Source organism: Sturnira hondurensis, unplaced genomic scaffold (genome assembly GCF_014824575.4).
Source record: "Sturnira hondurensis isolate 20B ecotype Veracruz unplaced genomic scaffold, ASM1482457v3 Scaffold0007797, whole genome shotgun sequence".
Classification (NCBI taxonomy): Eukaryota; Metazoa; Chordata; class Mammalia; order Chiroptera; family Phyllostomidae; genus Sturnira; species Sturnira hondurensis.
Genome location: NW_028080428.1, coordinates 1,911,496 through 1,938,852, shown reverse-complemented (window position 1 = coordinate 1,938,852; position 27,357 = coordinate 1,911,496). Strand labels below are relative to the sequence as shown.

Here is a 27,357-nt window from a genome sequence, read left to right as displayed (position 1 = left end):
TTGCTGGGAACTGATTTTATTATTAAGTCACATGGTACAAAAGAATGAGAATATTCAAAGGACATTCTGTAAAATGCTGTTTTGTCCCAGAGGACAGGCAGAAAAGGTTAGTGCACAATGGATGCTTACAAAAGATGAGAAAGACAAGGGTAGAAACAAGTAATGTGTGCACACACACACCCGCCACACCCCACAGGCCCCGTGGGCCCATCAGATAAGAATTCACTTGGCATCAAAACAGTGAGTGGGCGGAGAGGACAGTGGGCTGGGAGCCAGATAGGTGCGTCACTCCGAAGGAGAGACAAGATGTCCTTTGGCTGGGACATTCCAAAAGGCTGGGAAACTCACTTATCAGGACAAATAACGAAGGCCCAGCTGCCAGAAGGCTGGCCCATGTCAGAACATCTGGAGTGCTCCAAAGCCGGGAAGGGCAGAAGGCGGGCTCCAGCACCAGAGGAGGACGCAGCGAGCCCTGTGCTGCGCCAGCGCCTGCCTTTCCCATCAAGGTGCCGCCACAGAGGAGCCACACCCAGCACATTCCTGCTGTCACTGGTTTCTCAGAGAGGAGACCGGATGGGCTGGCGGCCCCAGGGTCTGGCCAGGCAGAAAGCACAACGCCACCCGATGGGGAGCCAGAAGGTCTGAGGCTGTGGGGTTCTCGTGAGGGCCACAGAGTTCACGGGCTTCGTGAAGAAGAAAATGAAACCCAAACTGGAAGCCCACGGGGAGCTTTCCTCAGTGTAGAGGGAGGGTCCGGTGGGCCTGTTGGTCCCCAGAATGCCACCCTGCAGCACAGTGACATCACCGAAAGCTAGAAAAAAGGCACTTCCCTTCTGGTGTCTCCTGCCTGCAAGAGAGGCCTGAGTGAGGGGCCCAGGTGCCCACTGAGCTGGACCTCCAGCCCCAGCCAGCCAGGGAGGGGACCAGCAGGGCCTCTCCTTCTCTTCCTGCCAAGGATCCCCCCCCTGGGAGGCCCCATCCCATCCCTGCGGTGACGGCCCACCTGGCAGGCAGTGTGGCTGCAATTCGGGCTGAAGGAATGTGGGGATGTGGTCACTAAAAGTCCAGGGAATACACCAGGGACACGCACTGGGCAGGTCCCAAGCCCTATTCTTTGGTCACCTGTCATGGAGGCCACCAGTGTGGGCTAGAGAACAGGGGACACTGTCCATCCTGAGGGGCACAAAGGCAAGTCCCTGGGTGAAAGGGGCAGGCCGGGGCCTGATCAGATGGTCCTGAGATGGTGGTGGGGCCAGAGTGCAGGGAAGGGCAGGCAGGCTGCGAAAGAGACCCTGCGGATCCCTGAGTGGCGCTGCACAGCCCCAGCCCGGCCCCATCCCCGGCCCCATGGGCAGAGAAGGCACTCCTCCAGGCCCCGAGGCCGCCTTCCTCCCCAACTCCTGGCCCACCCCTCCCTGCACCCTCCTCCTGCCGCAGCCTCAGCTCTGCTCCAGGCTCTCGGCCGGCTGCACCACGGTGTAGCTCCCGTGGCCCAGGGAGACCTGCCGGCTGAAGAAGGACGTTGTACGCTTTGGTTTCACCCGCTTGATCTGCTCACCTGTCGGGGAGTAAGAGGAGCGCACTGAGGGGGGGGCTTCCGGCCAGGGGCCCTGCCCCGGGAAGCCTGTTTGGGCTGCGCTGCCCCTTTGCACCTGCCACCTCTCTGGCCTCACCGCCCCCATCCTTCTGCCAGCGGCAGGATGGGTGGGTCGGGCGTGTCAGCGGCCTCCCAAATCAGAGGCAAGCCCAGGTTTGTGTGTGATGCTGGGCCAGCTGTGGTGCCTGAGTAGGTTTTGTTAAAACCTGTTCCAGAACAGACTAAAGGGGGAAAAAAAGAGAAGACTGAAGACACAAAGTACCTACAACAGACACGACTGGCTCAAGGTGAGTCTCGCCAAGATGAAAAGAATTCTTACAGGTTAAACATTTCATGCCAGGCGATCAAGGTCAACATCCACAGTCACAAACCACGCTGATAACGCGCTCTCGATGTGACAGAAACGGCACTCTACCTCTGTGACCCTCCTCCCTAAAAGCCTTAAGCCCAGTCACCTCCAGGAAAGGGAGATCCTGCAATAAATACCCCTGACCAGTCCCCCTCACAACTGCCAAGGTCACAAAAGAAAAGTCAGAAACCGTCGCAGCCAAGAGGAGCCCTAAGGAGGCAGGACAACTGAGTGCAGTGTGGTGTCCTGGATGGGATCGTGGGACTCCGAAAGGACGGCAGGTCAAAACTGAGGTCTTTAGTTAATAAAGCCATACCAATACTGGCTCATTAATTATAAATAAATACAACATATCAATACAAGATGTTAATTTTTTTAATCGAGAAAAAAAAAGCCCTGGCTGGTGTGGCTCAGTGGACTGAGTGCAGGCCTGTGAACCAAAGGGTGGCCAGTTCCATTCCCGGTCAGGGCACAGGCCTGGGTTGTGGGCCAGGTCAGGTCCCCAGTAGGCATACACAACAGATACCCACACACTGATCTTTCTCTCCCTCTCTTTCTCTCTCCATTCCCCCCTCTCTAAAAATAAATAAAATCTTAAAAAAAAAAGAAAGAAAAACAGGCAACACAAGTGAAAAAAATATAAACGATCAAGAATGTAAAGGCCCTAGCCCTGGCTGGTGTGGCTCAGTGGACTGAGCACGGGTCTGCGAACCACACGATCTCGGTTCGATTCCCAGTCAGGGCACATGCCTGGGCTGCAGGCCAGTTCCCGGCAGGGAACACAAGAGAGGCAACCATACATTGATACTTCTCTCCCTCTCCTTCCCTTCCCCTCTAAAGATAAATAAAATATTAAACAAACAAACAAACAAAAAAAGAATGTAAAGGCCCTGGCTGGTATAGTTCAGTGGATTGAGCGCGGGCCTACGAACCAGAGGATCGAGGTTCGATTCCCAGTCAGGGCACATGCCTGGGTTGCAGGCTAGTTCCCAGCAGGGGACACACGAGAGGCAACCATACATTGATATTTCTCTCCCTCTCTCCTTCCCCTCTAAAGATAAATAAATAAAGTCTTTAAAAAAAGAATGTAAAAATGGCCCAACTTCACTCATATTCAAACAGCAACCCATACCTGTTCTCTCTCTGGACAATAATAATGCCCATTATCGTCCAGATGCGGAAGACTAGGGACCCCCGAGGTTTGCCGAGACACAGGTGGGCACAGAAACGATAGGATCTTGTCCCGTGAATCAGCACAGCTGGTAAAAATAATACGGTTTGCCGAGACACAGGTGGGCACAGAAACGATAGGATCTTGTCCCGTGAATCAGCACAGCTGGTAAAAATAATACGACGCTCTAAACGCAGAGTCGTACCTGGGCTCGGGTCCTGGAGCAGACCAGACCCTGAGTGCGTGGAGCAGCTGGTGAACCCAGGAGTCCCTACAGTTAACAAGGCTGTGCCACCGTGTCCACTGGGGCGTGGGGGCAGTGCCACCCTCTCCTCTGGGAGGGGTACAAGTGGGCACAGCCCGGGACACGGCAACCCCGCCTCTAGGAATTTGTCCTGAGGAAGCAGTTCAGAATCCAAGGAAGGACTCAGCTACAGGAATGACGTTTGCAGCAGCTGAAAGATGGAGGTAACTGCCACGCCCACCAGTAGGGGCGCGTGAAAACGCCAACCACGCTGAGCAAGACCGCAAGCAGTGACAACTGCGTTATAGAAAAATTATTTTGCTTTTTCCAGTTGTAAAAATGGCATGCTTGTAGAAAACTTCAATGCTACGAAGAAGCACGAAGGAGAGAGGAAGAGTCCCAGCAACCGGACGTCTCGGCCAGCCTCCCCGCCCACACACGGATGCCGTTGGCAGGCTGCCGTCCTATTACCTGACTTTGCTCTGCTCAGTGTCATTTTGTAAACATCTTGCCTTTTAAATGTAGGTCTGTGTTACTGCACTAAAAAGCCCTTTTTATTGAGGGTTAATTCTAGAGTTATAAAGATGTTGCAAAGACAGTAATCTAGCCCCCTATCCAGCCCCTTCCGATGCCAGCACCTTCTGCTGCCCGTGTGCGTTTGTCAAAGCCAAGAAGTGGACATCAGCACAGCGTTGACTGTAGGGACTCCTGCATCTCACCAGCTGCTCCACACACTTGGCAGCCTGTCTGCTCCAGGACCCGATCCCAGACCTCACACTGCGTTTAGGGCACCGCGTTTTTACCAGCTGCGCTGATTTGCAGGACGAGGTCCCACTGTTTCTGGGCCTGCCCGTGTCTCAGCAGACCTCGGGGGTTCCTAGCCGTCCACATCTGGACGGTCCTGCACGGACACTTCTGTGGATGCAGCAGCCAGAAGGAAGGGAACAGGACTCTTACCCTCAGGGCCCAGAGGTCTCCTGTTCCCAATCACGGAGCTCAGATGTGACACTACACCCATCCCTCCAGCACCTCCAGAGCTCCCCATGGCCTGCGTGTGTACACATATGCGTGTGCGGGAGTGTGCGTGCGGGTGCATGTACCATGAAGGGGTCACTCACCCTCCTCCACGTAGTCAATGGTGGAGAGGTGCTGGATCCGGCTGCACACCACGCTGCCCTGCCTCTGTAGCTGGGGGCGCTGACTGGGAGGGGGTGAGGAGCCAGGGGCAGAGAAGGGGCCAGTCCCGCTGTCCTGGGGGGCATCGGGCTCGGAGGCCTGGTTTAGCTCAATGCAGTACTCGATGAGGCCGCTCATCAGTTCAGCCTGGGGAGGGGGGAGAGGCCCACGTGAGGACTAGGGGGTGAGCCAGGGCCCAGGCCTGGGCTCTCCAACCGGACAGGGCAAGGAACCAGAGGAATGTCCCCTGCCCGCTCTCTGGTGGGAAAGGCAAATGAGGAAACAAATACCATTCACACAGCCCTGCCAGGTAGCTCAGCTGGCTGGAGTATCATCCCCATAAGCCAAGGCTGCGGGTTTGATTCCCAGTCAAGGCACATACAAGAATCAACTGAGTGCATAAATAAGTGGAACAACAAAAACTGATGTTTGTCTCTCTTCCCTTCTTTATCCCTAAAAACCTTTATCTCTTAAAATCAATAAATTAAAAAACAAACAAACAACCCTGTCTCTTAAAAAAATTCACACAAGAAAGGAAGTAGGGACAGATAATCTGTAGGCCAGGGGGCAGGGAGGCGTCCCATCTGGGGTGACGTTACTCGTCAGTCCTGGAGGATGAGCAAGGGTCCCAGGGTCCCAGGCCTGGAAGGCGGGTGGGGGGAGCGTTCTAGTTAGCAGGCACAGGACTGGAAGGCAGCAGGGCTGCAGCACGTAGGCCAGGAGGTGAGAGAAGCCAGCAGCTACTGGGAGGACAAGGCGGGAGGACGGCACCTGGCAGGGCTTTCCGGCCTGAGGGAGCTGCGTGCGCACTGGCTGAAAGCAACACCTGCAGGCCCGTGAGGACAGGAAGGCAGCAGGGAGGGCATGGGTGTGGGGTGGGCGGCTCCTTCTGGGCACATTCTTTAAAAGCACCTCTCAACACATTGGAAATGTAATACATGTTGATACAAAAAGCAAAGTGACCAGAAGTCAGTGACCGTGGTCTGGACACCATAGGTCGGGCCGTGTCAGGGGACTGACAGGTCCACAGGTGGAAAGCTGTCAGTGAGTGGCGCTCCCTGGCCAGGCAACACACATTTATCGGGCACCCACTATGCACCTGGTGCTGCAGGAGGCAACGGGACACAGCAGGGACTGGGACAGGCGGAATGCCTGCCTGGTGCTCCCAAGAAGGCCACGGGGGTGGCCCCACGGTGACAGGTGTGGCTCCAAGGGGTGAGGAACAGGGAGGGAGGCAGAGAGCGCAGAGAGCAGCAGGGTTCTGCAGGGTCTAGAGACCTCAGAAGGGGCAGGAGGAGTGTGGGGTGACCCCTTTCAGAGACGGGAGTCCCTGGGGCGGTGTCTGCCTGCAGATGCGCTGAGATGACAGGCGAGAGAAACACAGTCCTGACTGGGCCCTGGGGGAAGGGGAACGCCTCTCCCTGACGCGGTCCTGACCCGCCCATGCCCGCTCCTCACCCCAGCAGCCAGCTCGAGGACAGACCCCAGCAGCCAGCTCGAGGACAGAGGGAGCTGGGGTTGTGGGGTTGTGGCTGCACCGCATTGGGAAGCCCTCAGCCAACAGCTACGGCCTGGTGCACGCAATGCCTCAGACCAGGCCCAGTGAGCCCCCGGGGCCGCTCCAGGCCAGGAGGAGCCAGCTCCCCAGGTAGGGGAGTAGGGACAGTCCCCCAGGCCCCCAGCAGCCACGTCACCCCCTTGCCAGCCAGCATGGAGCTTCCAACAAGCTGGGGCCCCCTGAGCCCAGCCTCCCCCACCCCACCCACACCAGTGCAAGCGACACCCCACTACCTGCTTGGAGTAGATCTTGAGGAGCTTGTTCACCGGTGTGCCCTCATTGTTCCCGTCGAATTCCAGCCACAGGACAGACTCCTCCTCCTCGGGGGACGTGTGGTCCCAGGACAGCTCCTGGAAGCGCAGGCCCAGCAGGACGTGCTGGCCAGCGGGAGAGGCAGAGCTTGGCTCAGGTGCCGCCAGGAGGCGACTCCTGGCTGTTCCACTCCAAGGATGGGTCTAAATATGTGCACGAGTTCCTCCGAGGGAAGCAGTCCCTTGTGAGGGGCGGGGCCAGGGAGGCTGAGGTGCCCTGACCAATAGCACTTCTCATCCACAGGTGGAGACCCCAACAGCCAGGACACCTGGGTGGGGGGAGAGGCGGGTGGGCAGGGGGGCCTTTCCCACGAGGTCAGCTGGGTAGCTCCTCAGCACAGACGCCCAGGAAGGGCTGAGAACCTCTCCGGGACAACCAGAAGTTGCCCCAAAGTGTTCTGCTGGCCGAGGAGGGACTCCTGAGCAGGAGCAGAGAAGCAGCCCTGAAGGGCAGTTGCCGCCACCACCTGCGCCACAGGCAGCCAGGAGAGCAAGCACCCTGTGTGGGGTGAGAGGCAGCACCGGACAGCCCAGCAGATCAGTGCTCCTGATCGTGGGCACTTCTGGGAACCCAGGAGCTGACGTGCAGCCGCCGGCAGGGCAGCACGGCCGGGTCCTGCCGGGGCCCTGCTGACCCCCTGCGGGCGCAGGTGTTCATCCCAGTGGCAGCCTCCCTGCCCAGCCGCCTCCTGCCTAGCACATGGGACAGAAGAGCTGACCACGGCAGACCTGGGAAAGCCCCCAGGATGACAGTAAAAGCCCCAGAGACACCCAAGGGAGGCAGGGGCCCTCCCAGACAGGCCACCCACCCTGCCCAAGGCCAGTCACAGGCCCAGGGGAACTGGGAAGGCCCGGGTAAGGACCCCACTCCCTTCCTCTCCACGAAGACCCCCGAGGGTCCCACCCAGGAGGGGCTGGAGGTACCTTCTCCCTGTTGTCGATGACATGCACACCCTCCAGGCTGATGGCTACAGTCACTGGCTTTCGCCCGCCCCGGTGCAGAAAGCCCTGGGCTGGCTTGTCCACCTCGCCGTGGAAGAAGGCACACCTGGGGAGGGGAGCTGGCGTCAGCCTGTCCCCTCCGGCACTGGGAACAGACGGCCCAGGGTCTTGAGCAGCCTAGCTGTTCAGGTGACTGCAGGTTAAATGGAAGCCTGCCCTGGGGAAGGGGAGAACTGGGGGTGGGGTGAGATGGAGGCTTCTTGGAGGTGGTGGCATCCGAGCTGGTCGTGCAGGACAGGAGGGTCTGAACAGGCAGGGGGTCGAACTAAGTGTCACAGAGAAGGAGGGCACCACGGGCAGAGGAAAGAGTGTGGACCCAGGTGGGGACAGAATGAGTGACGCTCAGGGAGCCGCCAGGACCCCAAGGACTCTGGGGGCTGAGGCTGCTGGGGGGCGGGCCAGGCCACGCCAGGGCTGGGAGAGCCCCGTCTTCCCCTTGGGCAGCAGAGGGGTCCAGGCCGCACCTGCTTGGGGTGCACAAGGGGGCCGGCGTTGGGGTTCTGAAAGTGGCTGCAGGGCTTGACGCTGAGAAGGAAAAAGGGTGAAGTGGCTTTGGGACGCCAACCCACTGAGCTGCCACCCTCCCCCTCCTGCCTGGCCATGTCCTCTCCCACTGCTGAGCTGCCCTGGCCCCTCACCCCCGAAGCCAGCGCCGCAGTCAGCCCCACTCTCTGTGACCGCCTGCGCTGGCGAGGGGGGACTGAGGACAAGCACCCACTACCTTCCCTTACTGAGAGCAGCCTGGATGGCTGCCCGGCAGCCCACGCCTGTCCCAGCCCCTGGAAGACTTCCACAGGCCCGGCTGAGGGTGGGGACACTGAAGCCAGCAGAAGGGGGGCCGCTCACCCACCCTCAGCTCAGGCTTTCACTCTCTGCTGAGCCATCCCTGTCGGCACGCACACCTCGCCGTCACCGAGTTAACTTCTGCCCCCACGCACCCAAACTGCTGCTCCACCTCCATACCCCACTGCACAGCGCACGGAAACAGCTGGTCACGCTCACTGCCCTGGGGCTTCGTCTCACTCTCCTTGACCTGCTGTCTCCTCCACGATGCCGGAGCCAAGGACAGCTGTCTGCCCACACACAAGACCTGTCGAACTTGACCTTGAAGCAGCAGCACGGGATGCTTAGTCACTCCCTCCTTGATACCTCCCTTCGCTTGGCTTGCACAGAACCTCCCGCCTTGCTGGCCCGGACCCTCCTGCCACCACAGGCAGGGCCGTCTCTCTGGGCCCCGTTTCACACACCGTCCACGTGCTGCTGCCTCACCTGTCACCACCCGACTCGCAAACCCACACGCCTCCTCATCTAGCGAGCGTCTCAAAATCAGCACATGCCAAGGCCCCCAGCCCTCCCCAGCCTGTCCCCTGCTTGGTCCCATTTCAGCTGGTGACAATGTCATCCTCTAGCTGCTTGGGCCAGAAGCCTGGACCCCCTTGTCCACCCCTGCCCTCCTCCTTCACCTCTTCCACTGTGCCTCTAGCCAGAAAGTGCTGACGAGTCCGTCCTCAGCACCTCCAGAGCCCGGCCACGTCTCACCTCCTGATTCCTACTATCTGGCCTCAGCCACGTCACGCACGTGGAGAAACGTCACGCGGTCCTCAGGTGGGCTGCCTGAAGCCCCTGCCCACCTGGCGTCTGTTCTTCACTTCTACTCAGTGTCTGTCTCCACTAGGCTGGCAGCGTCACCAGGCAGGGATCAGGGTCTCTGCTCACAGAGGTGCAGCCTGTGCCGAGTGCAACCACGGCAGGCAGACGAGCGCTGCCGCGGGAGGCTGACCACGTGAACAGCAGCACTGGCCGATGGGCAGGTCAGCAGGTCCACTGACCAAGCGACTGGGGCAGGAGGGAAGAGAGGACCTGCCCAGGGTCCTGGTCTATGAAAGGAGAAAGGGAAGGGCAAGTGTCCACTTGGGACCCATGAGGCTGGAGGTGCTGGCATCAACGCACACCTCCCGTGAGGACAGAGTTCAGGTGGAGTGGGGCGGGCTCACTTGCGCACCACGCTAGCGAAGGCCAGGGCTGTCACGGGACAGAGGGGCCCCAGGGCTTCAGCTACCATGACGACACTCACCCGTAATAGGGTAGCTCGTGGCATTTGCAGAGGTAGGCGTGGTAGTGGGTCCCCAGGGAAGCCTCATGCTCACTATTGTCGCTGGCCACTTCCTGCACCTTGCAGTAGGCGTTGAGCAGGCCCTGCTCACTGACCCCGGCCTTGGCCCCACGGCCACGGAGGGCGGCAAAGAGCCCGTGGCCCCGCCTACAGAGGTGGGCAGGGAGGAAGGAGTCCAGCTGCTCCCTGCAGAGAGAGAAGACGGTGCTGGGCATGAGGAGGGGCTCCGTGGCCAGGGGCTGGCCACGGCTGCCAAGGTCCCCTGGGCGGGCATGCTCGTGGGGCCAGGGGGTGGGGTGGGGCTGGACGCGGGCCACCAAGAGTCCTACTGCTGCCGTCCCAGCAGCACGCCTGGCTGGCGAGGGCCCTGAAGGGAAAGTCGGGAGATAGGGAAGAGCGGACACCAGGCCGAGGCCAGAGGGTCACAAGGAAGGGGAAATCTGACAACCTAAAAACAATGCAAGTGACCCAGAAGTGTCAACAGTGTGTTCTGCCCAGCGGGGATGTGAGAAGCACCGGCCTCCCACCCAGCGACACAGGTTCGTGGGAGAAAGGGGGAGGAGAGAGCCTGTCCCAACAGCCTGTGGCTGCGTGGGCCTCACGCTGGCCGTTCTGCCTCAACTGTAGCCAGAGCCTCAGTCTCTGAGCGCCGGGAGCCCAGCCCTGCTGTGGCTTCTGGGGCACCAGGCGCCTGGGCCTTGGGGCCCAGTGGCTGGGCCAGCAGGAGGGGTCTCCAGGGGGCTGCCCAACCTTCTCGGGCTGCCATGGGTGTTTTCATCATTTGTCCCCTGCACAGTCCCTGACCATGACTACGAATAAACAAGCCGGCTCCCTCCTGACCTCAGAAGGAGGCCAACCTCCACTCTCACGCGTATCTAGGGCTCCGCAGGCTGGCAGCTCCTCCCACAGACATCACTTCACCCAAGTCCCCGGGCCCCAGCCCCTCAGCCCGGGTGGATGAGGAAAAGGAAGCCCAGAGAGGTGGGCTGGCCCACCCAAGGTCCCACAGTATGAGGGCCAGCCCTGGGGCCAAGGCCCCCTGACTCAGGGACCTCGAAAGAACTAAGGCCACTTGTAAGCAGGATTCTGGGGCAACCCTCCCCACCCAGTGCCCCTGCCTCAGGCCATGCTGGCTTTCACCTCAGGGTACAGGCTGTGGGCTGGCCAGGCCGGAAGGGCCCAAGCTGCACACGGCACACCAGCGCGCCCAGGGCCTCGCAGTCCTCCACGTCGCACGGGTACCGTGCCGCCAGCACATTGCCCTTGGCCTCCTCGTAGAGCAGCCGCAGGACCTCCTCATCGTGGATCTGCATGGCAGGGGGTGCTGCTCAGCTCGGCTGGGGCACCAGTGTCCAGGGGTCTGGGGACACGGGGAGGCTGAGCACAGGGCACCAGACCTGCCTGGGGTTGGCTGCCTCACCTGGAGCTCCCGCCGCTTTGGGAAAAACACGTTCCTTCGGAATTGCAGGGAAGGCTCATCTGGGGAAGAGGCCGGGGTCACTGCTCAGCCCTGCCCGGCACTGGTCCCCAGTCCTCAGGCTCGCCCGACCGCAGCTGACAAAGCCTGACGGCTGTCCAGACAGTGAGGTGCATAGCTCACCTCGACATGAGCACTGACCTCCTGGCCTACACTCTGCTGGGCTCCCTGTGGACCCCGGGCTCCCTTGCCAGGAGAGGCTGATGGGGCCTGGGGAAGACGCTGCCCTCCCCCTCAGCCAGCGCAGCCCCTGCTGCCACCAGAGGTCTGGCTGGGCCGGCAGTCGGCGCTCCAGACCCAGGTGGGCCCTGAGAGTGGTGGCAGGAGCACACTGACCTGTGGCCACGTCATCGTCCGGCGCGTCGGTGAAGCGCAGCAGCAGCTCTGGCCACTGGCGGCCCAGCTTGTAGGGCTGGTGCTTGGGCTTCAGCTGCACCTCTGCAGGACGAGAAGGAGCTGCACTGCAGCCTCTACCAGTGCTGGCAGGAGGGAGGGCAAGGGCACAGGCCCCGAGGCACATGCAAGTGCAACCACTGCCCGCCCAGCAGCGACACGACGGCGGTCATGGCTAGCACCTCCCAAACAGGCACCGAGCGTCCGGACCGTCTTAGGGGTGCACTCTGCAATGCCCCATCCTCCTTCAGCCAGAGAAAAAGGGGCTCGGAGAGGTTAAGTGGCTTGTTCAAAGTCACACAGCAGAGCCAGCCTTGGACTGTTCCCTATAGTGCCCAGGGTAGGCTGCAGGTGGAAGGTGCTGGGGGCAGCGGTACAGATGGCCACCCAAGCTGGTGATGGAGAACTGAGGGGGTGCCCTCCCCTGCCCCTGGCAGAGCCAGCGCCTCCCCCTCACCAGCCCCTACCTCCAGCATCTCCCCTGGGCACTCCAGCTGCCCTCCCATCCTGCAAGCTCCTGGCCTCCATGGCCACAGATGCCAGCCACGCAGCTGCCCCACCTCCCCTCCTTCTCTTGCTCCCTCTCCCATCGGCCTTCCTCATTTGCTAGAACGGTCCCAACGTGTTTGTGCCTCTGGGCCTCAGCCCTTCCCCCAGAGCCTCATACGAACTGCTGCCTTGGGTCTCAGTTCAGTCATCATCTTCCCTGGACCCTTAACTGGGGCAGCGCCTCCCTGTCGCTATCACACCAACGGTGCCCCATCAGGGCGCCTCTGCAGTGGTCGGCACTGTCTGACACCATCTCACTGTCCGTGCCCTCAGCAGCCTGAGTGTCGCGAGGGCAGGATCGCCCCTGCGCAGTTCACTGCTGCGCCCCGGGCCGCCGCAGGCCGGCCCTCACCACAGATGTGCCCAGGACTCAGCAGCTCAGTCCAGGAGTGGCAGAGCAGTTTCACCTTGGACACCACAGCCTTTGAGAAGGGGCCATTTCCAAGGCCACCTGGTGATGAATGGAGATGGCTGCTGGTGGGGAGGGGGCGCGGCACGGAGGGGGAATGGCGATGCCCACCCCATCAACTAGCTCCCCTGCCTTCTGACCTTTACCTCCTGCCTTCACCCCTCCCACCAGAGCGCCGGGCACCTTGTCCTGCCAGCCTGAAGCCCAGGGTCTTCGTCCCTGTCCTCTGGCTTCCATCTGGACTCTGATCGTAACCCACAACAGCAGCCACAGCCTCCAAAGTGGCCTCCCTCCCTGCCTACAGCCTCGTCCACCCCACCCCCGCACTCAGCTTCCCCACAGCCCTTTCTCCTCCTGTCATCTTTCTGATCCAGGACTCCTGCTGACTCCACGGCCCTCTTTTCTGACCGAGACACTTGCTTACACCCTTGCAGAAGCACCCCTGCCAGACGGCCCCTGGGAGGGGAACGTGCCATGTGCAGCAGCATCCTCTCCCCCCAGGAGGGGCTCCCTCAGCAACCCCCCCACCCACTCAGCGGGACCCTCCAAGCACACTCGATCTAGACTCACTGAAGCCCAAGGAGGGACGGTGCCTGCCCAAGGCCACCAGAGTTAGTGGCTAAGGCAGGACAGAGCTCTGCCCACTGAGTCTCCAGCCCCACACTTTAGAGGAGTTCCCTGAGGGCAGGGATGACTCCAGGGTGCTCCCCTGCCACGTCCAATGCTAACCAGGTCGGCTGACACAGTCACGGCCTGGGGATGCCGCGTCCAGTGCTAACCAGGTCGGCTGACACAGTCACGGCTTGGGGACAAAGGCTTCACAGAAGCGTTTTCCAGCAGGACGGACGTGGCATTAGTGGATATATGGTGTTGCTTTTATTCTCACTGTTTCTTAGTATTCTAACCTTTACACTTCTGATAATTTGGAATCTCCTAGAATTAATGACCACTCTCAGAGAAAAAACAACAGCTGGCTCAAGTCCTAAGCAATATCACCCTGGCTGAATTAAGGCATCGTACTTTACTTATTTGTTCCTGTGAACACCACCCAAGAAAGAACAGTTCAGGGAAAATATGTATTCCCACAGAACTGCCTCATAGAATAGCAAAAACCCCTTTAGAAAATAGTCCCTGTTTGTCAAAGACTTGTTAGAGTTACAGCCCCTCCTTTCCCTTGAATAGGAATATATATCAATTAGAATTAGACAGGCATAAAAACAGAAGAAGCTGATTAGCTATTACAAACTAAGCACTTAGAAACAACTACCAAGGAGTCAGAGTCCCCAGTATACAAAAAACATTTTAGACAGCAAGATAGATAGCTAAGTTAGATATTACAAAGGGTTATAATGAATTTCCTAACCTCTGCTCGGTCTAAGCGTACCTGTTGCCCATGACAATTTCTGAGAACTTTAATAAACAATAAGACATTCAAACTGTATACATAGAACTATTTCAAATTGTCTGATTAATGGTTTTCCTGGTTAAAATAACTTTTGTTTAATATAACTGAAACTATGGGAACTTTCGTACTTTTCCTGGTTACCTTTGTATTGATTTTCTGCTTAACTGATCATGCTGTACACCTGTAAAAATTAATCTATGCCAAAAATGAAAATATAAAAAATCAGCTTGTACTTGCAATAAACGGAACAGTGCTTCACCTGCCTTTGAGCTGTGTAGTTGCCTGTTACCCAGCGCCGACGCCTACTCTCACCTGAGGACCCTTAGATGGGCTGCGGCTGGACCGCAGCACTCCCCAGCACCAGGGTGGGCTCTGCACATACTTGTCAAATGAATGGGGGAGTAATCTGGGCTACAGCAGCCCTGCCTTTGCCTATTGCCCAGCCCTGGCCGGCCTAACCCCGAGCCCTGGCAGCTCAGAGAGCTTCTATTGTCAGAACGGGACCACGCTGGCCCCCTGGTCCGACATCTCCAGATAGGACCCTTCTGCCTGGAAGCTGTCACCCAAACAGACACACTATCCCTGGAGCCCTGTTCCGAGTGGCAATGGGAATGGGAAGGCCAAACCCTCCCAAACACCCGGTTTGAAGGAAGGGTGGCGCCTGCGCCAGCCGCCCTCCCTGCCTCACAGCCCCTGGTCGTCTGTCAGAGCTTCACCCACAGTGGGGGCCGGGGTGGTGGCAAAGGTCCTGTGGGGCCCTAGTCAAAGCTGAAGTAGCCATTCAGCCTTTATGAAAGCAGCGAGGGGACAACGTGGGCAGTGACTTCCTGCTGGGGCCTCTGGCCCTCTAACCCTCCTAGAGGAGGCAGTACCCCAGGGAGACCGGGCCAGCAGGGCCACACGGGCCACACAGGCGGCCCATTCACGCCCTTGAAGGGGAGCAGGAATGCGATGAGGAGGGAGTGGGGGCAGAGGAAGTGGGAGGGGGAAACAAGCTGTCCAGCTGCAGGGACAGGGAGCCTGAGGCAGTGCCCGCCACACGAAATGCCACTCCTAGCTCTTCAAAGACACAAGCCAAGGGGTCCACAGTCCTAACCAACAGCCCGTAGGTTCACGGAAGCACAGCTGCGCTGGGTGGGGAGCAGCAGGAAGACAGTGGGCGAGAGCAGCAGCTGGGCTGGAAGCTCCAGCTGGCAGAAGGGGTATAAGGGCGGGGGTGGCAGGTGCTCCCTCTCCCACCAAGCCAGCTGACACCCCCCTCCAGGGTAGAGGTACAAACCACCACCACCGGGGGCCCCAGGGGCCAGTCACCCTCTTCTTGCCCCTGCTCCTCTACAGGAAAGGAAAAGGTTTAAGCTCAGAAAACACGCCTGGCCCTGGCACCAGCGGGGCATCCTCTCCCCTGACCCCCACCTGCCCAAGCCAGGAGGCTGGAGGCCCTATTCAGAGCCACAGCCCCCACCCAGACCCCCTCCCCACAGGACACTGGTGGGCACAGGCCAGAAGCCAGGCAGGGCTGGGGGCCCCCTGGCAGAGAAGTCGGTTCCCGCTCATCCTGCCTTCCTGACCCGCAGGCAAAGTCCCATCCTCAGAGATGGCTGCTTCCTGTGCTGGGTACCACCCTCCTCCCTGCCCTCAAGAGCAGGCACAGTTCAGAGAGGTCAGCTGGGGGCCACCCAGGCTGCCCTTCTGCTCTCAGTCCTACTCCGCCAAACCTCAGTTCCCTCATCTGCAAGAGAGGGCCGGGCCGTGAGGGTGAGGTGACATTCGGCTCACAAAATGCCAGCGCAGGATGGGGCACAGAGCACGTGCTCCACGCATGCAGACCCCTCCCCTGCCTGTCTCCCAGGCCGCTCCTCTTCTGCCACTGGCAGAAAGAGAAAAGGCATCGTCTGCAGGCTCTGGGCCTCAAGGGGTGGACATCTCCAGAACACATGCAAGTCCCACCTTCCCCTCATGTACGGTGGCCTCGGGTCTGGAAGCTGCCCCCTCCCGCACACCAGTCAGCGCCCTTCCATCCAAGCCTCCCGGGCTTCTCACTGGCAAGCCTTACCCAGCAGAGGGGAGACAAGCCAGAGCGCAAAGATATCCATGGCGATGTCTGGGAGCTGCAGGACCTCACGGATGGCGCGGTGCAGCTCGTGGGCACTGAGGGACGGCAGGTTCTCCACAGCCAGCGGCACCACCGAGTCATCCGCCAAATACACCAGCACGTCAGGTGCTGCAATGGAAGCCAGGCAAGGTTGGCTGGGCTGGTGCGCAGGCATGTCCGTCAGGAACCCTCCACCCCCCCCGGGGCTGGAGCCCCCACTCTACACTCCTGGGGGACCCTGGAAAGAGGCAGGGCCCCAGCACTCCCAGGAACCCCAGAAAGAGGGTGTTACTCAAGACCCTCACAGCACCCAGAAACCCAGCACCTCTGCCCCAGACACTGGCCTAGCCACATCCCAACCCCCAAAGGTTCAAATTAGGGCTGGCACTGCCCCCTGCACGCTCCCCTCAAAGCCCCAGGGACTCTTCTGCGCGTCCTCCCTGAAGGAGCACATCCTCCCGGTGGGGACTAAGGCAGACAGGCTGAGTCTGTGATGAGGTTAATACAGTTGGTATGTCAGGCTGGGAGTGGGGAGAGCTGGGCAAGCGGCTGTCTCTCTCTGGCCCAGGCTAAGGTGGGAACTGAGGACTCAGGAAACCCGGGGTGAAGCAAGATCCAGCGCTGAGCTTCCTCGGGACTCTTCACACCTCAGAACTCAGTACCCTGGCCTTTCAAGATAGTCTCAGACAGGCTGGGAAGCACAAGTTGGGCATTCCCTTGTGACAGCTCCTGGGATTCCTGTTTGCAGTGCAGAGCCAAGGGGAAACCTCTGGAAGAGCAGCCGGATTCAAATCCCCATCCCTGGAACTGCAGCTAGTGGGAAGGAGCACTGAGCTGGGAGATCAGTATACTCGGGTTCGCATCCCCACCTGGCCCCTGGCTAGTTGGCTGACTTCAGCAAGTCAGTGAGTGCAGGCTGCCTCACCCATAAAGCGGGGCTACCGCTCCTTCAAAGTGTGACTGTAAATCAAATGAGGTGAAGCCTGTGAAAGGCAAGGGCATAGTTTATCATTAATACGAGGGAAAGAGCTTTCTGGATACCTAGTCTGTTTCCTAACAGCTACTTTCTTGAGAGATCATAAAAGAATCTCCAGGAGGCTGAGATCCAGACCCACTTTTCACACGGGGAAAACCAAGGCACTGAGAGCCCCAGTATCCTGTGGCTTAACCTTTCCAGGAGCCGATTTTCTTCCTAGAAAATGAAAATCATGATGCCTGCTTTCAAAAGGGTGTTTGTGAGAAAACAGCCCAACAAAGAAAGTGAATGCGTCATTTTCATTCATGAGATTTCTTTTGAATTTCACAGCCACGTGAGACACGCTCATTTTATAAATGAGGAAAGAAGATTCAAGAAGAGCCCTAACTTGGCCAGTAGCCTAGTAACAGAACCCAGGTGCTCTGACTGACTTGGGTCACTTCTGCATGCCTCAACATCTCTTATTTATTAATTAACACCTAAGATTCTCTTTAATGGAAGAGATGAGAAGCCAGGGCCACATCCCTGCGGCTGGGGTCCCAAGAGGGTGTGGAGGGGAGACGGAGACAGGGACCCACCTCGGGCTCCCACGGAGGACACGCTGCTTCGATGGGACCGTTCAGCGGGGCCCGACTGCCCGGCACTGTCTTCCGTCCCGTCCATCTGCAGAGAGAAAGAAAAAGCTGTTACTAGGAGTCCGGGGATGGGATGGCTGGGGAAACTCTCACTGAGGAAGGGAAGGGTCCCGGGCTGATCTGTGAAAGTGAGCAACGGGGCTGGAGGCACTGGTGTGCAGACTAGAGGACTGGAGGTGAGGGGGTTCCTCAGCCAACTCCAGGTCAGGGCTGGTGGGAGGACCAGGCCGTGATGGCCCGGAGCGCGGTGGAAGCTGGGCTTGCCGGCAAGCCCAGGTAGGGCACCCCGCAACCCCGTCGCCGCAGGGACCAGCGCGCGGCGTTGCCGCGCCCTCACCTCGTACGGACACACCGTCAGCCGCCTCAGCCCAGGCCGCTGCCTTGACTCCGACCCCCAGCACCGGCTCTGCTTCTGCCGCCCACGGAGACTCTCCCTCCCCTTTCGGGACCCAACACCCCGGGGTGCGACACGGAAACAGGAGCAGAGGAAGCGCGGAGCGCAGAGCCCCGCCCCCCGCCGCGCGAAAGCCAATGGGAGGCTGAGGCCGCCACGCACGCGCCCTGCGGTGCCTGCGCGCTCAAGGACCCCCCACCTCCCCCACCTCCCCCACCACCCCCCCCCGCCGCGGTCCTGCGCTGGCCGGTTATGACCTGGTTACACATTTCTTGTTTGTTTGGTCGCCCCTTGGGACGACCGCACTAAAAACCAGCCTCGCCACCCACCCGAGCGACTAAGGACGAGTGGCCCTCACACCGATGGCCTGTAACAGGGGTGTGGAAGGTTCAAGGCTATTGGGACTCTGGGCGTGAGCTCTGGCACTTACTTGCCTGTGGCTTTGAGCCTGTCCCCCTCACCTGTAAAATGGAGATGCTAACTGGGATGCGTCAGGGGTTCACACTGGGATGGGCTTTGGGTAAAGGTGACCTCGGCAGTGGTCTGTACTGCAGCGCCCCCTGGCCATCAAGGGCGATGGGGTCTTTTCTGTAGTCCGAAGGCTGGGTCCCTGTCGTGACTCATCTTGGACAAGTCCCTTCCCCTCTGGGCCTGTTTCCTTCATATGCAAAATGAGGAGGACCTCCAAGGACCCTCAAATTATATGCCAGAAACGAAGGCGGGCGAGGCACGCTTGGCTTTCCCAGGGAGGGGTCACATGAGCCCTTGCTATCTTAGACACACAGCCTTGGAGACCTTGAGGCCTTTCCAGGCTGGGAAAAGGAACGGGTCCTGGAAGAGCAGATGTGAAACCACCTACCCCCAGGATGACCTCACCAACGGGTCCTGGAATGCCAGCAGGTGTGTGCCTGATGTGTAGATCTCAGGGAGAAAGACAAGTCCCTGTGGTGCTTTCCTGAGCCAGAGGTATAAGAGCTTGCTCCAGGTGGCAGCAATGAACTTGATGATCAGCAGAACCAGGAGAGGTGTGAAGGAGGGTGGGGGTGGGCTCACCAGGCCCTGATTCCCTGGCACTGGAGTGGGGCTCTAGCTCCTAGTCCAGGCCTAGCTCCTCAGGATTTGAAATAGCGCCTAGCCTCCCCGCCTGAACCCACACTGCCCGGTTACCACATCTTCCTTCCTGGCATGACCTGAGGACCCGGGGAAGCGCAGATGTGGGCTGGAGAGAAGGGTAGCAGTGGGAACAGGCATTTCCCTCCTGGTTCTCAGCTTTGTGACCCTCGGATCAGGACACAATGGTTCGGTGGCCTCCCTAAACCCACTGGAGCAAAGTGGAAATACAGTTCGTGGTTGTTGAGTGCTGCTGGGTTTGGGCCCTGGGCCAGGGCAGGGGATGGAGACCTGGGTGATACATAGAAGCTGTTACGGTTTAACTGGGGAGTGCAGGGAGAGAGGAGAGAAGCCCAGGAGGAACACATGTTTAAAACTACATACATGAGCCCTGACCCGTGTGGCTCAGTTGGTTGAGCTTTGCCCTTCAAAGCAAAAGGTCGCCTGTTGGATCCCCCGTCAGGGGCACATTCCTAGGTTGTGGGTTTGGTCAGTGGTCAGGGCATGTACAGGAAGGAACCAATCAATGTTTCTCTCACATCAATGTTTCTCTCCCTTTCTCCCTCCCTTTCCCTCTCTCTAAAATAAAAGTAATACATTTCATTATTTATTTATTTATTTATTTTTAGAGAGGAAGGGAGGGAGAGAGGAAGAGAAACATCAATGAGTAAGGGACACATCAATCAGTTGCCTCTTGCACAACTCCAACCAGGGACCTAGTCTGCAACCCAGGCCTGGGCCTGGGAATCAAACCAGCGACCCTTCGGTTTGCAGGTCAGTGCTCAATCCACTGAGCCACACCCGCCATGGCCATTGGTTGATTCTTGTACGTGCCCCAACTGACCAGGGATTGAACCACAGCCTCAGTATATCAGGACAGCGCTCTAACCAGCTAAGCTTTCTTGCCAGGGCTCGCTCATTCATTCCTTCAGTGAATAGACTGATGTCTGCTCTGTGTCATACAATGTTCTAAGCCTTCACGATAACATCAGTGGGCTAAACAGCCAGAGCCCTCTGCCCAGCCAGACAAGTTAATTACAAGATTCGACTGAAGACGGTGAGTGCGATGGAAGGAACAACAGGTGGGGCCGGGCCCCTGGCTGGGCTGCTTGGTCATTGTGTCAGGGTGTCATCTTGCTACACCAGGGCTGCGGGTCCGATGCCCAGTCAGGGCACGTACAAGAATCAACCAGTGAACACATCAATGAGTGGAATGACAAATCAAGAAAGCTCTCGAATGACAAATCTCCTTTCCTCTCCCTCTAAAAAGAAAAAGAAAAAAATCAATAAATGAAAATTAAAGACAAAATAAAAGGTAGAGCCAGGATTCCGTGCCAGGAGTGCTACCAGGCGGGGCTCGCCTTGTGGACGGCCTAGGAGCCCCAGCTGGAGGAGGCCAATGGGAAGAGGGAGGCAGGAGCCTGTTTGAAGAAGAGGAGGAGGCCGGGGTGGCTGGAGCAAAACAAGCAAGGGGGCGGCCAGAGATGTCCTCAGAGAAGATGAGGTGGCGCCCTGAGGGCTCCTAGAGCCTGGGGAAAACGCATAGCTTCCGCCTCTGAGCAGGATGGGGCCGCCGCAGGGAGCGGAGGGGAAGAGAGACCTGGTCTGACTTAGACGTCAGCTGCATGGCTGTGGCCGCTGAGTGGAGAGCGGGCTGGAAGAAGGCAAGGCGGGAGGTAGGGGCCAGTCGGGGCAGGAATCCCTGTCATCCCTGGATGGATGGTGGCTGTGGGTCGGAGCCCTGGCCTTGGAGGAGGTGGTAGATTCACCTCTGTAATGAAGGCAATATTTTTTAAAAGATTTCAGTGATCTATTTTTAGAGAAAGGAGAAGGGAGGGAGAAAGGGAGAGAAACATCAGTGTTCAAGAGATACATTCACTGGTTGTCTCTTGCGTGCCCCCCACTGGGGACTTGGCCCGCAACCCAGGCAGGTGCCCTGACTGGGAATCGAACCAGCAATCCTTTGGTTCGCAGGCCGGCACTCAGTCCACTGAGCCACACCAGCCAGGGCTCAAAGGCAATACTAATGCCATTTCCTCCTGGAACGGTGTGAGGGAAAGGGCTTAGGACCGCCCTAAGCCTGGTGCCCGCATTCGGGGCCTCACAGACGTCTGTGGGCAGTGGTCCCTGAGTCCACACCTCTGTGCCCTCCGTGCCTGATCCTCTCTGGCCCTTCTTCCCTCTCATCCTCCAGCTCCCTGCCCTGTTAGTTTGGGTTGTAGTTGTCTGAAGAGAAATGGGCAAAGCCTGGTCAACCCAAAGTGGAGAGGCACACCACCCTTTATACGTCCAAACCTCCATCTTCCTGAGGAAGAGGCTCTGTGGAGAGGAAGCCAGAGGCAGCTGTTTCGACTCTCGTGGGGGTGCAGTAAGCAGCCGGGGGCAAGGCCTGCCTCCCACCCTGCCAGCTTCCCAGTCCCCCAGTGCTCAGGAAGACCTCCTGCTGGGCCTTCCCCAGTGGCCATGCTCCAGCTGCTCAGCCTCCCTACCTGCCCGGGGATCGGTGATGATGTGGAAACTAATGGGAGTGTGGGCCGGGCCAGGCAGGCAGGGCCTTGGCCCCTGGCAGACTCCCTGAACCCGTGCTCACTGAGGCAGCCTGGGGGCACCTGGCCTGGGACCTGGGCCTGGCTGCCAGTCCTGGTCCTGCTTCAGGGCAGCTTGGCTAGGAGGGCTGGCAGGTCACTGTGGGTGGTCATCCCTGCCCGTGAGATTTCACACTGCACAGCCCCTCTGGTCCATCAGGGCCACCCGAGCTGGCTTGCTCCCCTCTCCTGGTGCCCAAGGTCTGGGCACTGGGCCACCGCTCACCCTCCACCCACGGTTAAACATTAGTGGGAGGTTATCAGTCCAGGTCCGGGGAGGGAGAGGGTAGAGTTACACTTTTACCAGCGGTTCCTCAGACACTGGACCCCTCCGGCTGAACAATGCCTGTGGAGGAGTTTGTGGCTGGCTGGATCTCTGGTGAGACATTTTTTTCCTTCTGTCATATTGTCCCCAGTGGTGGGTTACTTCCTGGGGAAGGTAGGGGACATAGGAGGAGCTGAGGCCAAAGTCCTGGTTCCCCTGGAGTAGCCAAAGCCAGCTGTCCCAGAGCATCCTGGGAGCTGTGTGAGGGGAGAGGACAGGAAGACAGAGGTGGCAGAGTGTCGCTGCTGTGCCCCAAGGCCCTGCTGCCTACCATCTGCCAAGAGGGGGAGCCAAGGTGAGCGGCACTCTCCCCGAGGCACCACACCTGCACCCCCAACCCTGATCTCCGAGCCTGCCTTACGGGGCTCAGAAAGAAGTTCACCTCTGACCTCACCTGCCATCCTGCGGTCCTCTTTGGGCCTCTGCCCTACGTGACAATGAACTGATACCCAGTCCCTGAGGCCTGCTGTGCTCTGGGCCCAGCTCAGCTTCTGGGTGACATTTCTCTTAGGAGAAAGAGAGGGGCATTCTGACTCTGCCTCCTGGGGATTCGACTTCTCCCGAAGTTCCAGGACCAGCCTCTGCCATAGAGGGCAAGACCAGGAAATGGGGAGGTGGCTGGGGCTGGGCCCTCCTCTCCCGGTGCCAGCTGTTGGGGGCAGAGCGCGGGAGGGCAGGGCCTGGACTGGATAGAGGTTGTGAGTTGAAGGAAGGAAGGGAGGGAGGGAGGGAGGGAGAGAGGAAGAATGGAGGGAGGGAGGAAGGGGGAAGAAGGAAGGAAAGAAGGAAGGGAGGGGTAAAGCTGTCAGATAGGCAGGAGCCCTGGAGACTCCTCCACAGGTCGTGGCTAAAGAAGCCAGCCAGACCTTGGGGGTGGGGCACGGGGGCTCCCAGTGAGGAAGACGTGTGTCTGTGGGTGGCCTCTCCCATCTGCATGTGTGTCCTCCAGGCAAGATTGGGGCTCCCGCTGTGTCCCCACACTTAACCAGCCCAGTGCCTGGCATGGAGGAGGGCCCAAGGGGGCTGGCGGGGTTTCTCTGGGCCTGGTAGCAGGCCCTGCCCTCTCTCCTGCCTCAGCCCCTCTCCCCTTGGCCCAGACTGCCCCCTCAGACTAGCGTGAAAGGCCTCACTCATAGCACCTTCCTATCACTGCAGGAGCTCTGGGCTTGGTCCTGGGATACCCCTTTGACACTGTAAAGGTGAGTCTTGAGGCACCCAAGGAATGAAAGGTGTCCCCCAAACCACATGTCAGGAAGGTCGAGAGCAGGGCTTGGCTGCCAGAGACCCTTCCTGCCTCCCTTGCCCTGAGGGGACCCCGCTCAAAGGGGCAGAGGCGGGAGCCTGGCTGGAGCCGTGTGGCCTGCCTGCCTGCTCTGTCCCCCTCTCCAGGTGCGGCTGCAGACCCAGAGCACATACCGAGGCATCATCGACTGTATAGTCAAGACTTACCGCCATGAGTCGGTGGGTGGCCCACTTCTGTGGGTTTGGGGTGGGAGGCATCTGAGCAGTGGGCACCAGCTCCCTCCTCCCCAGGCGGGACTCCGCCCTTGGAAGGGAGAAGACCCAAGTCTGGAGCCACAGGGGCTGGGTGGTAGCTTAGTGTCTCAAGGGCGGTACTAAGGCCTCCCCAGCCTCCCCCGCCTCTGCCTCTGGCCGGAGCTCAGAGTGGTTTCCAGCTAGAGGAGGCCTAGTCAGGGCTGCAAGGGGCAACGGAGAGGCCCCCACGTGCTCCACCCACTCTACTGCTGCCCTCTCCCTGCAGATCCTGGGCTTCTTCAAGGGGATGAGCTTCCCCCTCGCCAGCATACCTGTGGGCAACTCAGTCCTGTTTGGGGTCTACAGCAATGCCCTGCTGCTGCTCACAGCCACCTCCCACCAGGAGCGGCGGGTCCAGCCTCCCAGCTACACGAACGTCTTCGTAGCTGGCTGCACCGGAGGGTTCCTGCAGGTCAGGGCGGCGTTGGGAGTGTGCATGTGAGCATGCATGTGCACACAGACCAAGTGAATGAAGGTCTGTTCCTTCCTTCCCCTCCCGGGCCCCTGTGGTGACCCATAGCTGCTGACCATGGCCTTCCCTGTTGGCACATGAGGAGCTGTGGGGAAATGGGCAGCTCCTGCTGCTCCCAACGACCTGGCCTGGCTGAGGGTGGCCTTCCACACTGTGGGCCTATGGGCAAAAGGTCATGGAGAACAGAGAGCTCGGGGCGGGGGTGGGCTGGGGACACCACGGAGAAGCAGCTGGCAGACCACGCTGGGGTAGATAGGGCTTGCCCGCCTATGGAGGGGTCTGCCAACCTCAGGGCTGTGGGAAGGTCTCTCTGAGGTGACCTTTCACCCTGGACAACTGACAGACCCATGGAGCTCTGAGCCTAGTCCTGGTATGGTCCTGGTATACTCCAGTCCACAGGTCTTGCTGGGAGAGTCCAGGGCATTAATCATTAAGTAACTTTGGTCCTTCAGTTTTGGTCTCTGTTCTCAGTACTTAAGTACCTGGACTTTGGGGGGGTTGGGTGGAGGGAGGAGGGGTCGGTCTCCAGGAACCCAGAGGAACTGCATCTGAACAGGGACCTGAGCATAGAGGCTGAGCCCCAAACCCCAGCCAGGCGCCTCAGGTCACCCTCTGTTTGACACCCGCTCTGATGCTCTTGACGGACTTCACGGGTCAGAGAGCAAGGACAGAGTCAGCTGGCTCGCTAAAGCACATTAATAATTCGTGAGACCTCAGAAGGTCCTGGTTTGTCTTTTGCTCTTTCTTGTGCAGAGTGCAAGCCCCAACCTGGTACCTGCCCCCCCAAAACAAGGAGGAGTGCTGGGGCCCCAGGCCTGGAGGCCTCATGCGGCTGGGCCAGGCCCAGCCCTCCAGCCTCCTCTCCAGCTCTCCGGGAAGTAGAACGGAGAGCAGTACTGCCAGTCAGGACAGGGTGGAAACCGGGTCCAGGGAGCAGCGGGAGCCCAGGTTTGCTGTCAGGCCTGTGACTTCAATCTTGGAGCAAAACCGGCATTTTAGTGTAGAGGTGGGAAGGGAGTCTTTGGTTAGCACAGGGCAGGGACTGGCAGCCACTCTGTGCACAGAACTTGCTCCCGGCTGGCTAAGGCTGACCCCGTCAAACAGAGCAGCAGTGTCGGCTGTCCCCACTGGCCCCGTGGGTGTGGGATGGGGAAGGGAGGGCCCCTAGCCAGCCCCCACCGGCCACCCTAACTTCAGCCCCACCATTTCCTCAGCCCCCCAGAGCCCAGGGTTCAGGAGTGCAGCCCCAGGAGAGGCTCTCAGGTGGCACTGCCCGTAGGCTCGGGGGTGGCACCAGGGCCCCGTCTCACAGGGAGGATCCCCAGTCCACCACCCTCCTTGCAGGGGAAAAGGCCAGCAAACTTGGCCTGCCACCCTCTAACGGTGGCTGCCAGAGCCGGCCACCAGCTCCTCTGTCATCAGCCATCTCCAGGGCTGGGGGACTGGGCCCCTGCACCTTCCACAAACGTGCACACACACAACACACATGAGCCCCAGACACTCCGCTGACCTCAGCTGTGACCTTGGTTCTCACAGGGGACCCTGACCCAGCTGGTCCCCTGACCTGTACCTCGGCCCCTCCCCACAGCCTCCCTCCACCTCTTCCCAGCACCCGCCTTCAGTCCCAGTTCTACCCCAAATCCGCATCCCTCCCACCTCAGCCAGGTGATGAGTTCTAGGACCTGCAGATCTCACCCTGTCACCACATTCTGTTGGGACACTAGTGTTCGGGGATTTGTGAGGGGCAGGGAGGGCTGGCCCGGGGGATCTCCGAGAGGTATGCTGCAGGAGTTGGGGGAGGGAGACTCCATGAAGCCGAGAGGGGCCGTGCCGCTCGCCCATGAGGGACCTGAGGCCAAGGAGGTGGCCCAGGCCCATCCCCAGCTTTGGGTGTGAGGAGCTGAGAGCTGGCAGCGGGAGGGTGACGTCCTGTGGGAAGATGCTGCCCTCTCCACACACTGCCCCCCTTGTTAAGAGAAGCTGTCCCGGCTTGAGCCCCACCCAGGGCCTGCACACTTCATTCCCCACAGGCCTACTGCTTGGCCCCTTTCGACCTCATCAAAGTTCGGCTACAAAACCAGACAGAGCTGAGGGCACAGCCTGGGAGCCGCCCACCCCGATACCGGGGGCCCGTGCACTGTGCAGCTTCCATCTTCCAGGAGGAGGGGCCCCGGGGGCTGTTCCGGGGAGCCTGGGCTCTGACGCTGAGGGACACCCCCACAGTGGGGATCTACTTCGTCACCTATGAATGGCTCTGTCGCCGATTCACGCCAGATGGCCAGAACCCCAGTAAGTGAAGTAGTGTGAGAGGCTGGGAGAGGCTGGGAGAAGTGTGAGTGGCATGGGGTGCTGGGGGAGAGACAAGGGCTGGGGGAGGGTGTTCCTCCGTCTGACCCTGGCCCGGGCTCGCTTTCCCCCAGGCTCAGCCGCAGTGCTGGTGGCCGGAGGCTTTGCAGGCATTGCCTCTTGGGTGGCAGCCACCCCCTTGGATGTGATCAAGTCCCGGATGCAGATGGATGGGCTGAAGCAGAGGGAGTACCGGGGCATGCTGGACTGCGTGGTGGCCAGCGCCCGGCAGGAAGGGCTGGGGGTCTTCTTCCGGGGGCTGACCATCAACAGTGCCCGCGCCTTTCCTGTCAACGCCGTCACCTTCCTCAGCTATGAGTACCTCCTCCACTCATGGGGATGACCCTGGCTGGGCACTGACAGCAGCTAGCTCCCCAGCGGGACTGACCACCACCCAGCTGCCCAGACTGAAGGCCAAGTTGAAAGCACCAGGTTGAGATTTCACCGTAAGAGGCTCAACCTTTCTTGTCAAGGCACCTCCTAGTCCAGAAGATGTGGATGCAGATGGGGAGACAGCACTGGGAGCTTTGCCCAGAATCCAGGGCGGGCCTCAGCCCCCCGGAGCTCTTGCCTTGATTCCTTCATAAACCAAGTAACCAGTGGTGCCTGCATCCTGCAACTTTACCCTTTCAAGACTCAGCCCCCACTCCCCTGCCTGGCTGCTAACGGTCCCCTGGGTTCCTGGGGCAGCGTCGGCCTACACCTCACCTCGCCACCCATCAGACCTCTCCCTGCCTGACTCGAGAGTGGCAGTTACATCTGGCCTTCAGAGGACTTCAGTGACTCCCATCATGCTCAGGGAAACCCAAGCTCCACCCCCTCCCGATGGGGTGCTGGGGCACCTCCCTGCCCGCTCACCTTGACCGCAGCCCTCACCTGTGTCGTGGTGCTTGGCTGGTTTCCCTGCTGCCTCATTAAACTGCCAGCTCCCTGAGGCCAGTGGCTGCACATCTGCTCATTTCCCAGCTGAGACCCGGTGCCCGGAGCAGCCCAGCAAATGCCTGTTGAAGGAAGTGGCATTGCGTTCCCGGCCTCTCTCCTGACCGCAGCCACCCTGCTTCCTTGGTCATGTCCCTGCCCCCAGCAATGCCCCCAACCCTTCACTGAGAGGTCTGCCTACCCTGGGGTCACT

General features: G+C 59.5%; 2 protein-coding genes across 5 annotated transcripts; one reads left to right on the top strand and one right to left on the bottom strand.

Moving 5' to 3' along the window:
- FRMD8 (FERM domain containing 8) lies at positions 1-23,639 on the bottom strand. Of its 2 annotated transcripts, none has more exons than XM_037053183.1 (11): positions 23,288-23,639; positions 17,401-17,485; positions 15,808-15,975; positions 11,335-11,436; positions 10,942-11,000; positions 10,662-10,828; positions 9,483-9,707; positions 7,331-7,454; positions 6,329-6,472; positions 4,480-4,684; positions 1-1,558 (listed from the first exon to the last, which is right to left on the bottom strand). In XM_037053183.1, the coding sequence occupies exons 1-11, from the start codon at positions 23,369-23,371 to the stop codon at positions 1,440-1,442; spliced, it is 1,482 nt and encodes a 493-aa protein (XP_036909078.1). In that variant the 5' UTR covers positions 23,372-23,639; the 3' UTR covers positions 1-1,439. The 2 variants fall into 2 exon arrangements, with proteins under 2 accessions (XP_036909078.1, XP_036909079.1); XM_037053184.1 differs by lacking the exon at positions 23,288-23,639 and adding an exon at positions 17,795-17,943.
- On the top strand, positions 21,691-26,825 carry SLC25A45 (solute carrier family 25 member 45). 3 transcript variants are annotated; one of them, XM_037053185.1, is made up of 6 exons: positions 21,691-21,925; positions 23,027-23,070; positions 23,261-23,332; positions 23,634-23,819; positions 25,910-26,168; positions 26,300-26,825. In XM_037053185.1, exons 1-6 carry the CDS (start codon positions 21,889-21,891, stop codon positions 26,566-26,568), a joined length of 867 nt encoding a protein of 288 aa, XP_036909080.1. In that variant the 5' UTR covers positions 21,691-21,888; the 3' UTR covers positions 26,569-26,825. The 3 variants fall into 3 exon arrangements, with proteins under 3 accessions (XP_036909080.1, XP_036909084.1, XP_036909081.1); XM_037053189.1 differs by having other exon boundaries at positions 21,820-21,925; positions 22,969-23,070; XM_037053186.1 differs by having other exon boundaries at positions 21,821-21,925; positions 22,949-23,070.
- The last annotated feature ends 532 nt before the right edge of the window (positions 26,826-27,357 follow it).

What these genes read in the sequence shown, in the direction of transcription:
- SLC25A45 (XM_037053185.1), top strand. Translation starts at nt 21,889, where the DNA reads ATGCCTGTGGAGGAGTTTGTGGCTGGCTGGATCTCTG. An exon ending in TGTGGCTGGCTGGATCTCTG is followed by an intron (nt 21,926 to 23,026) that starts GTGAGACATTTT and finishes CTATCACTGCAG; the next exon opens with GAGCTCTGGGCTTGGTCCTG. An exon ending in GCACCGGAGGGTTCCTGCAG is followed by an intron (nt 23,820 to 25,909) that starts GTCAGGGCGGCG and finishes CATTCCCCACAG; the next exon opens with GCCTACTGCTTGGCCCCTTT.
- FRMD8 (XM_037053183.1), bottom strand. Translation starts at nt 23,371, where the DNA reads ATGCCTCCCACCCCAAACCCACAGAAGTGGGCCACCCACCGACTCATG. An exon ending in GCTTGTCTCCCCTCTGCTGG is followed by an intron (nt 11,437 to 15,807) that starts GTAAGGCTTGCC and finishes CTCGTCCTGCAG; the next exon opens with AGGTGCAGCTGAAGCCCAAG. An exon ending in CAAAGCGGCGGGAGCTCCAG is followed by an intron (nt 10,829 to 10,941) that starts GTGAGGCAGCCA and finishes CCTGCCATGCAG; the next exon opens with ATCCACGATGAGGAGGTCCT.